Raw genomic sequence first — 15,884 nt, 5'->3', positions numbered from 1 at the left:
GAAAATATTACTTTTTCTATATTCGGATGATGGTTTTTCGTAATGAAAATAATTTCGATGAGAAATATCATTTCTTCATACAAACGATTTGAAGTACCATAATTCTAACATAAAGCATAACAATTAACACGTAAATTTTATTATTGAATGAACCAATAGTAAAATAAATATAATTTAAATCAACCTACTTAATTAACGTTAGTTATTTATTAATAAAACTAAAGATTACTCTCAATACAAGCAAATTTTTATAATATACAGAAAATTGTTAAATTTATATATTTCAATAACGTGATTCAACTGACTACCGTTTATCTATTTTTCAACTATTTTTACCATTTCTTATCGTATCGATATGCCATTCATGTAAACAATAATTGAAATAAATTTCAACCAAATGTTAACTGAAACAATTTACATATACACTGGTTTTTTTTCTCAATATTTTATCGGAACAAATAAATATATATGTAAGGGTCAATTATTATTTGAATGTTTTTACATATTCATTGTTTCCAGTATTTAGGGAATATTCTTAAATATTTTTAATAAACTTATTAAGAGTCACTTAATTAATATTTTTGATAAAATAATTTCATTAAAAAAAATCCTGAATCCGAAAGTTTATAAATATATCTATTACTTTATCTACAGTGCTATGATATAGTACATATCTTTCGATCAATTTCAGCATTAATACTTTTCCCGTAAACTTGAAGCTCATTATTTTTGCGTTCATCAATTATTAGGAATATTTAGTCGATTTTGTATTTTTGATTGGTTATTAACATTAAAAGAAAAGGGATAACACTTTTATTTTTTCCATGAAATTAAATTGTATTAAGGGAAAATATTATTTCGATAATAATTTACTTTCCACATAAAATCGTAAAATAAAAACATTACATAACAAACGGTTTTAAAAAAATCCTCGAATGTTGAAGATGTTTGAATTTATAAATAAAAGGTTGTTATAAAAGGTAGAGGATGACAAACCTATCCAGCAAAATAATTTCTTATGTATATACAATAATTGCATAATATTATCTGGAATTGCCTTGTCAGTTTGAGAGATGTGCCTCAAAAGTGGCGATAGATAGCGATGCAAACTGCATTTCCTATCACAGCACCAAATATGTAAGTACGTATCTTAACTTAAAAAGAATGCATTTACCGGATAGCGTTTATATTACCATCACCCTTAATTTGCCTTTAATTATATAGCGTACATTTTCAATATTTCAAAATGATGAAAAAATCGTATAAAGAGCTAGTCTAACGGTAATCCAAGAAAAAGTCACTAATTAAAGTGTTAAATCCACCTACTTGCCAGTGTAATGATTTGTGTCACAGCACCTGATGAACTTTACATTAGGTTTATTCACATTTTTGTCAACTATTCCTCAAAATTAAAAATAAAACAAAGCACGCGTATAGAAAATGAACGTAAAGTTTTCTAAATAATTTTAATTACACATTATATGTGGTTGTAACGAAACAATGACTTATGTTATTTTTATTGAGATAGCTTGTATTTATTAATATTTCGGCATAACGTATTAAACAGTTAATAGCTTTATGAAAAGTCTTTGAGATTAGAAAGACACGAACGAAGTTTCACAAATATTGTCTAATACCATAAGTGAAGGTTCTACCTTAGTCGACATGCAAGCAAATACATTTATTTCATTGAACGATAATACTATCTTTAAACTTAACATAACTACTACATATGCAATATTTGTATTTACATAATATTCACACTTATATTTTTTTAAGGTTTCCAACTATTCACTACACGTTAATCGTATTATAATGTTTTACTCTTAAACAATTTTTGTAACATCAAACACAGAAAAAACTTTTATTTCGATTTTAGCTTTGAAGATTGTGAGATCAACAAAATATGAAATGTATTTTTGGCAATCTAATATCCTGCATGAATTAAAACTCTAAAACATTTCCAATGGGTCGTTAGCATAAGTCGAACATTCATTCGTTTTTAATCACATGTATTTTACCTACCGATTCTTTTACAGAAAACGGATTATTTCTTAACCAGTTTCCATAATATAACGTCTAAAATGTTATTTGGTTTAGTACCATATCCGTTTATGTATTTATTTTTATTAAATATATTAAATCAATATAATTATTTCCTGACAACGATTTTATGTACTAACAAAAATAACCGTAATTTTTTTTTTTTTTAATAAAATTAACTATTTAGGTTTTAAAATGTTTATGTAACATTTGTCATATTATGGTAAAAGTAGTCGTCAATCTGAATATAATCAATGGTATAAGAGAAACCCTAATAGAAACGAATGAACATCTTACTTATTCGAGGTTTATGGATTAAATTAATTACAATAATTATTTACCGACAAAACGCTTTTTATACTTAGGTTAATATGATGTTGGATATAATTACGTTTAACAAATAACACGTGTTGTAATACTAAAAAGAACATTATATGCAAAAAGCACCATTGAACAAATGCTGTGCCTAAAATATGAAACTATTGATCAAGCTGTATTTAATCCGTACAATAAATATTACTCACATGTACTATTGTTTACTGCTTATATGAGAGATAGCACATTCACTTATTTTTACCCGTTTTAAATTAGTAAGTGGGATAAAAGACCAGAATTTTAAAACCACTTGCATAAAATAGAGATACTTTAGAAGGTATATAAGAAGAAATAGTAAATAACGTGAAAAAAAGGAATATAGTCATATATCCTTCTTAAGACAAGCAATATTGTTTAAAAAGCGTTAACACACAATACCCAAGTTTGACAAGTTGTTGTTTTAATCTCTTAAATACATACCTCAGTTCAGTATCCTCATTTTATGCATTTGTTTTCGAATTCCCTTCATCTTTCACCATGGGTAATATATAATAATAAATAAATGAATATGTTTATTGTGCAGATTGCCATACGTTATAATTTTAGATATTTATGTGCAAACATAGTAGAAATATACATTTGTATACTTAAGTAAACTGTAATCTGGTTTTGTAAATAAATTTAAAATCGAGGTAGTGTAGAAGAAAGTAGATGGACAAAAGAAAAGTCAAAAAATAAAAACCTAAACGTACTCGTATTATCGTAATGCAATAAAGGCGAGAAATGTGACATCTACACAAACATACATTTATATTTAACAACAACGAGCTGCATGACGAATCTACCATTAAAATTTTAGATAAAATAAATTATTGAAGTAGTAAAATGATAAACAACGATTTGAAACATCCTTAAAAATCTACATGCGTTTACATGTTTATAGAGGTTTTGAAGAGTAAGCATAGGTATGTTATAATTGCACAGTTTTATTGGAAGAAAACGTTACAAAATATAATATTATTTATCGTGAAAATGAGTTTAACGAAAATACTCATTATAAAAAGGAACAGTACATATTATAATACTGAGCTGAAAATACAGAAATAAAGTACACGTCTTGTACACGAACTTAACAACTTTGGTCGCAGAGTTAATGTATCAACACCTCCGTAGAACTGTCCTCGATCCTAGAATTTGTCTGTTTAATGTATTTTTTACTGAAAAAATATCAAAATGTCGGAAAATAATATTCAAATGGTTTTTTACACAAATTTTATAAACCGGTTTAAGTTAAATAAATTAAATAATTAAGTCTCAAAATAACATAAATGAATATACAATTGAATGTATTTTAAATATTCAAATATACAACAGAAATAAATATACATACTTAATCCTTATGTGTATTGGTATTCATTTTAACTAAAAAGTAAAATGTAATGAATTATTGGTCTTATTAATTCGTCATTAATAAAATGATGTTAGTACATTTGCTGTACAGACAAATTCATAGTATGAGAAACATTTGGCCACGACTGGGGTAGATGGTGTTGGATAGCGGTAGTGTGGGTGTGAAGTGAAGAGGGCGCACCGCTGTGGGGGACTAGCAGTTGCAGTTGGCGTTCTGGGGGCCTTGGGGGGGCTCCGTGAGGCGCTGCCCCTTGGCGCCCCCTGCCATCAGGTTGGGGTCGGAGTCCAAGCTCTCTGACATCTTGTCGCATATTATGTCTACCAGCCTTTCAAATACAGCCTGAAATTAAATTGATATCAGTTTTTATTTTTTTACTACGACCTCAAACTTATGTTTTTTGCTTAATGTTCTTAAGAAATTTCAATCAAAAATACGTAAGCATGGAAAATTTATCATCGATTCATCGGAGGCAAGTGGGTATTGTTTTGTTTCGATGCCCCGTAGTCAAATGTACAAAAAGCTTTCTTAAGGCCTGGATCTCAAGCGTTTAATTACTTGCCGCGCTGAGGGCTGGATGCTTTTTCGAGCTTAATATTTTTAGAATAAATGTAAATGGAAAAAATATCTATATCATTATTTTTCAACTTCTTACCTTTTAAAAATTAATTTATTTTAAAAAGATATATTAATTTCGAAGAAAAACTCATTTTTCAATACAAAAACGGTGTTTTAAGAAGAAAATCAATTAAAAAATCGATTTAATTAATACTGAGCCGTAACGAAGAAATTAATATAATAACTGGTGAGAACAAAAAATGTTTTTACTTGGTATTATAAAATTGATATACCATTTTATTACTTGCGCCAGTTTAATGCGCATCGTCTGCAGTTGATGTAATACTCGAGTCGAGATGCAATCATAATGAAGTTCTACCTTAACATTGACGTTCTCCTTTGCGCTGGTCTCGAAGAACTCTACTCCGAGTTGGTCAGCTAACTGCTTTCCCCTTTCAAAGCTGATAACGCGTTCTTCTTCCATGTCACACTTGTTCCCCACGAGAATCACCTGAGCATTATCCCAGGAGTAGGTTTTGATTTGGGTAACCCTGTAATTCAAGTATTAAATAAAACATTTAGTATTGTAGTATACTATTACAGATAATCTCAATTTTATGGACGATTTGAAATAAGATTATATTTCTTATTCATCTTCTTTTTGGTGAGGGCCTTATAGCCTGTTTTTAAGAGGGATTAGCCTCTTGCGATGTCGATTCCCAGCTGTCGATCCATCTCTTTGGTGGTCTGCCTAGGAGTCGTCTACCTTGGGGTTGGCCGTACAGTGTAATGTAGGTGACTCTGGATGGTTCCTTTCTCCTCACATGCGCATACCATTATCTCCTTCATTGCCTTTCCCACCAAACAACATCTTCGATCTCTCATATTTCCCTTTATTTTGGCGCTCCTTTTTCTGTCTCATAGACTCTATTATTATCTAAGACTATATTTAAACAACAAAAATAATTGTTTACATACAATTTATTAAGTTTTGTTCGTTTCTAAAAAAAAATTCAAATGTTTTATATTTAAACAATAGAATATAATTTTCAGAATTCAAAATAACCCTTTATTTTTCATAACGTTTAAAGTGTATAAATCATGAGAAAAATAAAGGATATTAAATTTCTTAAAATAAAATACTTTTTCATTCCGTCGGTTTGACAGAAAATACCTGATATTTAAAAGGTATTTTTATAATATTTATTTCTTGATTTGAAGATTTTGTGATGTTTGCTGTTAATATGGATAAAACAAGTTTTATTTTGTATATTAAAAGCATTGTTAACTTTGTGGTATGGTAATAAAACACTCTCCTTAACATTCATCGTTCACTTTGTGTAATACCACTTAAACAAGTTAAGCTATCCTAAACCCAGATTTACTATATATTAGATATTATTTGTATAAGATCTTACCAATCTTGAACACTGTTGAAGCTTTCTTCATTAGTGATGTCATACATGAGTATAAATCCCATAGCTCCTCTGTAGTAAGCCGTGGTAATGGTTCGGTAGCGTTCCTGTCCCGCCGTGTCCTGAAATGAATACATCAAATTTTAAGTCTCATTTAAAATGTTGAAAATGTCGCAGTGAGATAGCAAAACCATTATTTTTTCATTTACGTTTGTTAACAAAATTGCTTGAATTACTGTGAGGGGGGCAGTGGTGGGATTCAGCCGGTTCGCAACGGTACGCTAGAACCGGTGCCTAAAATTGTTAGAGTTCACCAAACCAGTCCTTGACCCTTTGTTTGTATTGTCAAGTTGAAATTTCTTTACTTTCTAACGCAGTTCAAGTCAGAAACGTTAATATGGCAAGAGCTGACAAACTTTTTAAAAGGTCCATTTTAGCCCTTAAAATATTGAAAGATAGCCAGGGAGTCTTTGTAAAGAAAGTTGATGGAGTCATACATTCGGACGCCTATTCTGATTTTTTAATTTGTGCCTACTATTATAATTGGAGTATTCTCAGTTTTTATGTGAACGTTCTGTTTATGTGCAGAATAAAAAACAAATAAATGAATAAATGTTAAAACTATTTTTTTATATGGGGAGGGGGGTAGGGGTAGTAAAGGGCGAACCAGTCTTGAGAATTTTGAATCCCATCACTGGATGGGTGTGCGTGTAACACAAACATAAACTTATCGTACATTCATAAATGCAAGTAAAAATTTACGGTTTTTAATAAATTTACCAATCCTAACGATTCCTTCAACTCCTTGCTTGATCACTCCTTCCTTGTCTTCGTCGAATCACAGTTTTATTAAAGAATTTGGTTGTAATTATTTTGTCATTCATTCACTGCGATTAATTATCCATAATTTACCTTTTTTCGTTTACACTTATGTACAAGCATTATCTTACCTCCTACTTAAAACGATTGTAAAACACTCAAACTTTGATCAGTATCACTAGTCTGTTTATGATTTGATGGAAGATATTGCTTCTTTTCAAGAAACACGCCAATATAATCGTACAAACATAATTGTAAAAGTTTTCAGAAATTAAGGAAATTTGGAGATGGTTTTTATAAAGAAAAAATTCATTCTAGTTATGTTCATCTTGCTTGTGTTCGAATCGAAGATCAGATTAGAATGCAGCCCACTTGAAGATGTATGATCGTTATGAAGAATTGTTCTTCGAAAACTATAATAATAATTCTTTACTTGATATCTATTTGGCAAAAAAAAATGTCAACTTTTTTTTATGACAATCCTTAATTGATAAAATAATTAAGTTTTATTCCAGAAAAACTCGTAATGTTTAAATTATGCACTTTGTTTTATTCCTGTTTTTTGTTGTTGACTGTTGGACAATATAGTCCACTAAAAAGTTATTTCCTGTTGACGACAGTATTTCGTATCGATAGCAATTAATTGAAGCACTGAACCAATTTCCGCCTCGCTTCTTTATACCCAGTTTGGTAATAAAATTGATCTTTGTTAGTCTACTTCTAATAATATAGCATAAACATTAAAATATCCCTATTTTTATAAAAAAAACAGTTTTAATTTTGAATAAAACGTTTTTTACTCACCCATATTTGAAGTTTTACTCTTTTATCGTGACGAAAGACAGTCTTGACCTTAAAGTCTATTCCAACGGTGGAGACAAAAGCGGACGTGAAGGAATCGTCTGCGTACCGGAACAGGAAACTGTCGAGCAAAATGATTGTCATTATGCCAGTTCATGCAGAAAAAAGTAGGATTAAAAATATAAACGGGCAGAAAAATGCCTAGTAAAAATTTTGTTATTTTTTCTTTGGAAAGCTTATATTTTCAATTAATGTAATTTAAATGTTTTGGGATCTTATTGAAATTTGTTGAAACTACTTGTATGTGCATGTTTATGCACTAGTTGTATATGAAACTACTTGTACATATATATATATATATATATATATATATATATATATATATATATATATATATATATATATATATATATATATATATATATACAATATATATATATATATATATATATATTTATATATTTATATATATATATATATATATATATATATATATATATATATATATATATATATATATATATATATATATATATATATATATATATATATATATATATATAAACTAACTAACTAACTAACCATCACGCCGCTTCCCCGCAGGGGTAGGCAGAGAGAATAGAGCGCCACACCACTCTGTCCTTGCAAACATTCTTCGCCTCTTCCACGTTCATGCATCTCCTCATACATACCCGCCGATTGTTACGACTCCTAACCTGACCACTTTCAAGTATTTGGCATACCTGATCGTGCCATGTTTTTCTCGGTCTTCCTCTGCTTCTTTTCCCGCTAACATTCGCCTCATAAATTTGTTTTACCGTTCTTTCCTCACTCATTCGTTCTACATGTCCAAACCATCTCAACACACCTTTCTTAATTTTATCGATAATGCTTATCTCAGCTTTGCATTCTTTCCTTATTTCACTATTCGCACATCTATCATACATCGTTTTGTTACACATTCTTCTGAGAGATCGCATTTCGACTGCATTCAGTCTACTTTCATCCTTCTTTTGCCAACTCCATGTTTCACTTCCATACATTAGAGTTGGAACCAGGACTCCGTTGTGCACTGCCAGTTTAGCTTCCGCTGATAGGTTTTTATTTGCTATAACTGATTTCAGTGCACCGTTCACTTTGTTCCCAGCATTCACTCTCCTTTCTATATCTTTATCAATCTTTCCATCCCTAGAAAACATACTACCCAAATACACGAAATCATCTACCTGTTCCAGAATCTCTCCGTTTACCAATATTTCACATTCAGATCTGCATTCTTCTCTTTCAAAAACCATAATCTTAGATTTGCTAACATTCATCAATAAGTCACTTTCCTTGCACACATTATACACTTTTGTCACCAACGCCTGCAGGTCTTCTCTGCTATCGGCAAGAAGAACAGCATCGTCAGCATACAAAAGGCAACAGACAGTCAAATTATTCATTCTGGCTCCAACATTTAAATCTTTCAGTTCTTTCATGCAATTATCCATGTATAGGTTAAACAGCCACGGTGACATTACACATCCCTGCTTAACACCTTTAGAGATGCTAAGCCAGGATGAAAATGAACCACTTACCCTTATGCATGCAGTGCTATCCTCGTACAAGGATGCTATGCCTTGGATAAGTTTACTGCTTACCCCATACTCAGATAACACCTTCCATAGCTTCGTTCTATCAACTCGGTCATACGCTTTCTGCAAATCCACAAAAGCACAGAAAAGCTTTTGGTTTTTGGACAAAAACTTTTCAGTAATGTTGCGCAAGGCAAAAATTTGATCCGTACATCCTCTCCCATTCATAAATCCACTCTGGATATCCCACACTTTGTCCTTTGTTATGGTTCTCACTCTTTCAATAAGGATTCGACCATACATCTTGCCAACAGCACTCAATAGACTGATTGCTCTATAGTTCCCACATTCCACCCTAGAACCTTTACCCTTGTAGAGAGGCATTATAACTGCCCTTCTCCAATCCACCGGAGTATAACTCTCCTCCAGACAACGGTTAAAGAGCCTATGCAACCATGTGAGAACTAATTCGCCACCATTCTTGACGTATTCTGCGGCAAAATTGTCGAATCCTAGAGCCTTTCCATTTTTCAAAGACTTAGTGGCATTCTTAATTTCTTCCATACTTATCTCTCTTGAAACATCATTCACACATATTCGGGGAAATGTACTTACGTCACTAACGTTATTAATCGTATGTGTTTCATACACCTCCTCGAAATACTCTTTCCATCTCTCTTTTATATCTTTTTCATTCGTCACCATTTTTCCGTCTTTCGCTGCAATCGATTTCGTACATCCATTCAAGCTTAGACTTCGGGAGTTTTTGACTTCTTTCCAGAAAATTTTTATATTTTCTTGGAAATTTTTTGTCATTTTTACTCCTTCATCCTTCCTCAACAAACGTTTTCGTTCACTCACCCCTTGCTTAACTTTCATTTTACAATCCTTGTATACTTTTTTAACCGATTCATACTCAGCGGAGCTTTTATTCCTCACTGCCAAACACTTTAACCACGCATACTTCTTCTCTTTCACTAAATCCTTAACATCATCATCCCACCACGCGTCGCCTTTTTTCCTTCCTTGTACCGCTGTACCACACACTACCTTTGCGGATTCACACACACTACCTTTCAGATGTTCCCACATTTCATTTATACTAAGTTCATTTACATCTTCCGCAATCAACCTGTTGCATACGTCTGTTTCAAACTTAACTCTTATGTCATCATTCTGTAGCTTTTCTACTTTGACTCTAGAAGGAGCCGCCACCTTGTTCGTTTTGGCCCTCCACCCTTGGAACAGAATCACTCTTGAAACTACCAAAAAGTGATCTGTTTCCATTTCGGCCCCCCTGAACACTCTTGTGTCTACTGTGGCGGATCTCAATCTAGAGTCAATGACGACATAATCGATAATAGACCTTTCATCACATCTCTCCCAAGTATATTGATGGATTCCCTTGTGTGCAAAAAAAGTATTTGACACAAAGAGATTCCATTCCAGACATACCTCTAGCAATCTCTTCCCATTATCGTTCACTCTCGCATCTCCATACAAACCGAGCGCTGATTCAAAACCGTCTCTCCTTGTACCAACCCAGCCATTCAAATCACCGGCCAGAATTACCTTTTCATTATTCATTTTTCCATTCATCACACTCATTACATTCAACCAAAACTCATCCTTCTCAGACTCGTTGTCGGAGTTGACGGGGGCATATCCTATTAAAACAAGTAGCTTTGTTAAGACTATATATATATATATATATATATATATATATATATATATATATATATATATATATATATATATATATATATATATATTGTATATATATATATATATATATATATATATATATATATATATATATATATATATATATATATATATATATATATATATATATATATGCATCTTAAATGAAAAAATAGAAATTTCTATTTGTAAAAACTATTTGTATTAGAAATCGTTTCCAAATACATCATTTATTTTTCTTGCTGTAGATAATACTACCAATCCGTCCAACAAGAAAGTCATAACTCCCTCTTTGTTGTTTTGTGATTTGTTTTATCATATTTTTAAAAAAAATCCAAAGAATTTCAACATACATGTGTTATAAAAATACTTGCCTCGTCTTTCCTACTGAACTGTTACCAATGATGAGTAACTTAAACATGTAGTCGAAGTTCTGGTCTGCCGCGTCCTTTTGCCATTTGGGATCAGCACCTCCCGCCATCTAAAATTCATCATGTGTATGTTTAAGTTTAAATCTTTACCTTTTTTAATCTCATTTCCATAAAACTTTGCCAAAAAACTTCGTCTGTACAGAGATATCTAATATCTTTTTAAATAACTTAATGTATTTTTTTAATAAAAAAGCTAGTCAATGTTAAATACCCCCCCTAAAAATCTGTCCAATCAGGGTAAATGTTTAGTTCTAACACATCACAAAAATTTTAAGATGTATCAATTCTATATGACATGCAATACATAAACATATACGCATAAAAAATCTTTATGTTACATGAGTATTCAAAAGTGGGCAGATGATTAAAGTGATCACTTAGTCTAGTGTACGACTTGTCAAACAAATACTTAAAATTTTATATTCCCATCTCAAAAACTTATTGGACTCTGAGTGTACAATATCGAGGAAACGCTGAAGTGAAGTCATAGTAAATTGATTACCAAACTAACAGAAGCACATTGCTATATTTTCATTTCAATAAAATATACTTGTAAGTACTTAAAATAGTACACATTATATGTTTCATACAACAATAATACAAGGGTTGCTTTTCATGAAATTCACATAAATGAAAGAAAATAATCCCAATAACAAGATTCGTAATGAACAGAATTTAGTCTACAAGTCACCCACTGAGAAGTTAAGCACTCATAATACATAATTCAGCGCCCATAAATTGTTCTATACGGAATTGGAAAACCTTGTTTTGTTACAAAAATAAGTATTCACACATATCACTTATACATTATATTTTATTATACTTTTGATGTAATATTTCCTTCATTGTGAAATATAATGATGAATAAAAATTTACTAAATAATATATTTCAATGATGAAAATATTTGCTAAATGAAATTATACACACAGATATCCTTCCCCTTTTTTAATATATACAAATTGTACAATACTTACATAACAAGGAATAAAGAATCGTTATCGTTAATGTAATAGACTTCTGATCACAAAAATGTTTGAAACAGGATTTTTATCAGCCACGCTACCTACAAGGGAACGAGGTTCGAGTATACTATTATTTAATAACGTTATATGTGTACTTATTAGTACATATCCTCGAGCAGTGGTGTAGTATCCATTTCATTTTATCTTCATAAATCAGTAAAAACAAAAATGGGTATTGTAAATATTACGCAATGTTATATTTTGCGAGGTTCTTATAGTAATAATAATAAAATTTGCTATACTGATTATATAATTGACATTATATGATTTTTTTTTTTCAATTTCATATTTGTGTGTATAAATTTCGTTATTCCGTAAAAAGCTTGCAAGAACAATAAAACCAATTTATACGTAATGAATTATTTAAAAAAAAATATTTTGAGATTTTGGCTAATATTTTAGAATATTTAATAAAAAAATCTGGTATTCATTTGAAGTTATGTTGTGGATTATTTTTACTTATTGCTAAATAATGACTATTCAAATATAAGTTTTATTATTGAATAACAGATCAAAGTTATTCGACTATTTTTCTTTTATCATACAAATATATCAATCTTAATAGTTTAACTTTGTTACAGATTTTTAATACAAGTTTTACGTCATATTAACTAAATATTAAACAAGATTTTATTTTGAAGTAAATTCATTACACAAACGTTATATGACTATCTTTAGTTGTTTAAAAAAATAATCGTTTATTTATTTTCTGGAGAAGACTTGATATAAAGCATGTAATGCTTTAATTTCTCGTCCGTTGAAATTAACTAACACCATCTTTTAATGAGCTAGCATGTCATTTCATTATAAATATACAAAAAAAGAAGGCTTAAAATAACAACCTCGAGTTAAAATTATAATATTCTGCATTCACTTGATTTAAATAAATATAATAATATTCTTAACGTTCATAAAACACGAGCTTTAATTCAGTCAAACTGTCTTTGAAAAAAAAATTAAACAAAAAAGATTACTGACATTTGGTACGCCTTTAAAAAGTTAACCTGATAAGAAATAATTAACATTTTACCATTATCAAATTCGTACCTAATCAGTAAATATGTTGGTTTGTCATTTGTATAATTTAACCACGTCGTTGCTCATTTGATTGTAGAGAAAATACTAATTTCGTTTAACTGTAAAAGAGACATGTTTTTATTCAAGTCTCAATGGTATTATTTTAACAATCTAGTGTTTTATATTGCATTTTTTTTTATTTATTTTATTATTGAAAAGCAATGAATTTTACCCGAGATAGTAGTTTGATTAATTTAATCAAGTGTGTTAAGGTGATTTTTTTCAATAACATGTTTTAAAATTAGACTTGAAAGAATATCTAAATAAACAATTATATTGTTACATCCTAGTAAATGAGGATACACTTAATAATATTTGATTGTGATTGAAATGTAGTATAGGTACTATTATGCAAATCAGTGTTTGAAATTGATTTAAATTAACCATGTCAAGTGAAATAAAATATAATTAAGTTAATTTTAAAACACGAAGACGGCTTCGACAGTCAAAAAAAGAAGAATATGGAAGTCTGTGTATTTTACAGGGTATTTACATATTTACAGAAAACAATAAACTCCAGAATTTTAATGCGGAAACGTCAAACCGCTCTTTACTTAAGTTAATATTATATTTGCACTTTCTTCGTTTGACAGTCGATAATAAATACTTTATACTAAACTAAATGTGAATTTTTAGGAACGGTAAAATTAACTTCATATTGTTATTACTTCTTTGACGCTTTCGGGCTCAGAGTCACTGTTGGTCATCATAATGAGTATTAGATCGGGAACAATGCGAGTGTTGAAGGAGGAAACAGGTAATAATATAAAAAATGTAACCGCGCGTGTGGCGCACGACACTTCACTCCGGATACTGACGCACCACCGATATCGCAGGGGTAAGAAACAAATGGTATAGCGTGCCGGACTTTCTCGGACAAAACTTTCCGTACATTTTACTTACAAAACATAATTCATTATTTATTAGAATGAATTGAAGAAATTTCAGGGAATGTTGTTACGGAACATGAAGCCCAATCGAAATAACAACTAGAAATTCAATAATGTTATATATAGAAATAATAAATATAGTATATTTTCGACATGAGAATACATAAGGGGAATTAATCGTTCTCTTAAGTCTCTCCCTCTGCATTCTCAAAAATAATAATAAAACTTGGTAAATGTCAAAAAATTATATAATTTTAGGATCCACTAAATAATTGATACATTAATTTTTTTTAAGCTTCGGCTTAATTTCATATGAATTTACAGTTTTTTTTATCTAGAAAAATATGTAGAGGAGAGTTTTACGTTTAAGTTATATTATTAGTGAAAATGGTAAAAAAATATATAATTAAAGTTTTGTTGTAAAGTGAAAGAAGAAAAAATGTATATCTTCTTTATGGCCATATTGTAGACTGCTGTGGTCATCATTCCTTGTCTTCAGGTTGTAGGTCCTTCCTCTTAAGTTTTTAGACCCTTTTCTTGGACGAACTTGTTTCCTCTGCTTCACTTAGCTTGAATCCTGAATTTCTTATCTGGCCCTCACACATTGTCAGTCTTTGGATCACCGAGAGAAGAATAACCCTTGGTGCTAGACAGGGTAGCGCAAGTTAGCGTTTGTTTTTCCACAAAGCTTTTGTTTTTGTGACTATAAAGATTTTATACACCAACGGTCGTCTGACGTAGAACCAGAGTGGCCCATATAATTTGGGCTGTATCCGCTGTTATTGGTCAAGCGATGACCGATTATCGGAATACACTGATGGCCTGTGTGTATCGAGTTGCCAACACCCACCATTTGAGAGCCGCTACTAACATGTGGTTCAAACGCTCACAGCTTCTCAACTCTTCGGTCCCTGCCTATATTAGACGTCAACTGTGTGACCTTGCCCACCCCTATCGTGTAGAGGAAGAGGCCAGGAGTTTCCCTTCATAGAGTCTGAGACCAGTTGGCATTTCTCAGAATTCTTCACTACTTTTAGGCATTATTCAGTATTTGATTTTTAAAAAAAAAGTGGTCTCTGTCCTCTGTCAGCCATTTTATTGGATAGTTCCGTATATATATCCACAAAAATAATAACAAAACGAGGTGCATAAACTTTGAAATTAAGTCGAAAATATTATTGAAACTATAACTGCAAATAAATGATACTAGTTTAAATTGACGAAGGAAGAAATGTGTTCTAATAATAAACAGTATTTATTGACATATAACAACGTATTTCAATTGAATTCTTAATTATACCATATTGTTTAATTGTAAATTGGTTTATCATGGACTTGACAAACATCAAGAGTATGCTTACTTTCCTGCGGTTTCAAAGGATACAGTTTCAATATCGAGTTCTAACATTATTTTTTAAACATTGATTCAAGGAAGTGAAGTGGGTGAAAATTGCGATTTTTGGACGAAAATCGATAACCAATATCAAGCTTATAATAAAAAAGGTAGAATCCTACGACATGGATGTATTTTTTGGCCAAAGTAAGGACAATTTTATCGTTATATTTTTATTAAGGTCGCTTCAGATTTTATATCACACACTATAATCAAAATAGTGTCGTGAAATTACACCATATACTCTCAAAGAAATAAATACATATGTTTGTACATATATCAACTGTTTGACACTTTTCCACTTTATATAATTTGGAATATGACAATATTTATAGTATGAACTTGGCTCAGATAATAAATAGAGCATAAATAAAAGTATTTTTATGTATAAACATCTTGTGGTAGAGGCTACAAGTGCAACGGGTAAGAA

General features: G+C 30.6%; 1 protein-coding gene across 3 annotated transcripts in view; it reads right to left on the bottom strand.

The window, feature by feature from the left end:
• Window positions 1-329: 329 nt before the first annotated feature.
• The window catches only part of Rab3 (RAS oncogene family member Rab3), a 17,021-nt gene continuing 1,466 nt past the window's right edge, over window positions 330-15,884 (bottom strand). The window contains exons 1-6 of one of the 3 annotated variants that reach the window (XM_088266147.1): window positions 13,840-13,950; window positions 11,015-11,121; window positions 7,363-7,480; window positions 5,743-5,861; window positions 4,704-4,875; window positions 330-4,108 (exon numbers count right to left, since the gene is read on the bottom strand). In XM_088266147.1, coding sequence (XP_088122273.1) covers window positions 3,962-4,108; window positions 4,704-4,875; window positions 5,743-5,861; window positions 7,363-7,480; window positions 11,015-11,121; window positions 13,840-13,881 — 705 coding nt within the window. In that variant the 5' untranslated portion in view covers window positions 13,882-13,950 and the 3' untranslated portion in view covers window positions 330-3,961. Of the gene's footprint in view, window positions 4,109-4,703; window positions 4,876-5,742; window positions 5,862-7,362; window positions 7,481-11,014; window positions 11,122-12,046; window positions 12,147-13,839; window positions 13,951-15,884 lie in introns of those variants that run through there. The other 2 variants (XM_088266149.1, XM_088266148.1) reach the window with 2 other exon arrangements.

The sequence above is a fragment of the Brachycentrus maculatus genome, unplaced genomic scaffold (genome assembly GCF_059751285.1).
Source record: "Brachycentrus maculatus isolate JH-2025_06_01 unplaced genomic scaffold, ASM5975128v1 h1tg000262l, whole genome shotgun sequence".
Taxonomy (NCBI): domain Eukaryota; kingdom Metazoa; phylum Arthropoda; class Insecta; order Trichoptera; family Brachycentridae; genus Brachycentrus; species Brachycentrus maculatus.
The sequence above is the reverse complement of the archived record's forward strand: the minus strand, read 5'-3'. Positions and strand labels throughout refer to the sequence as shown.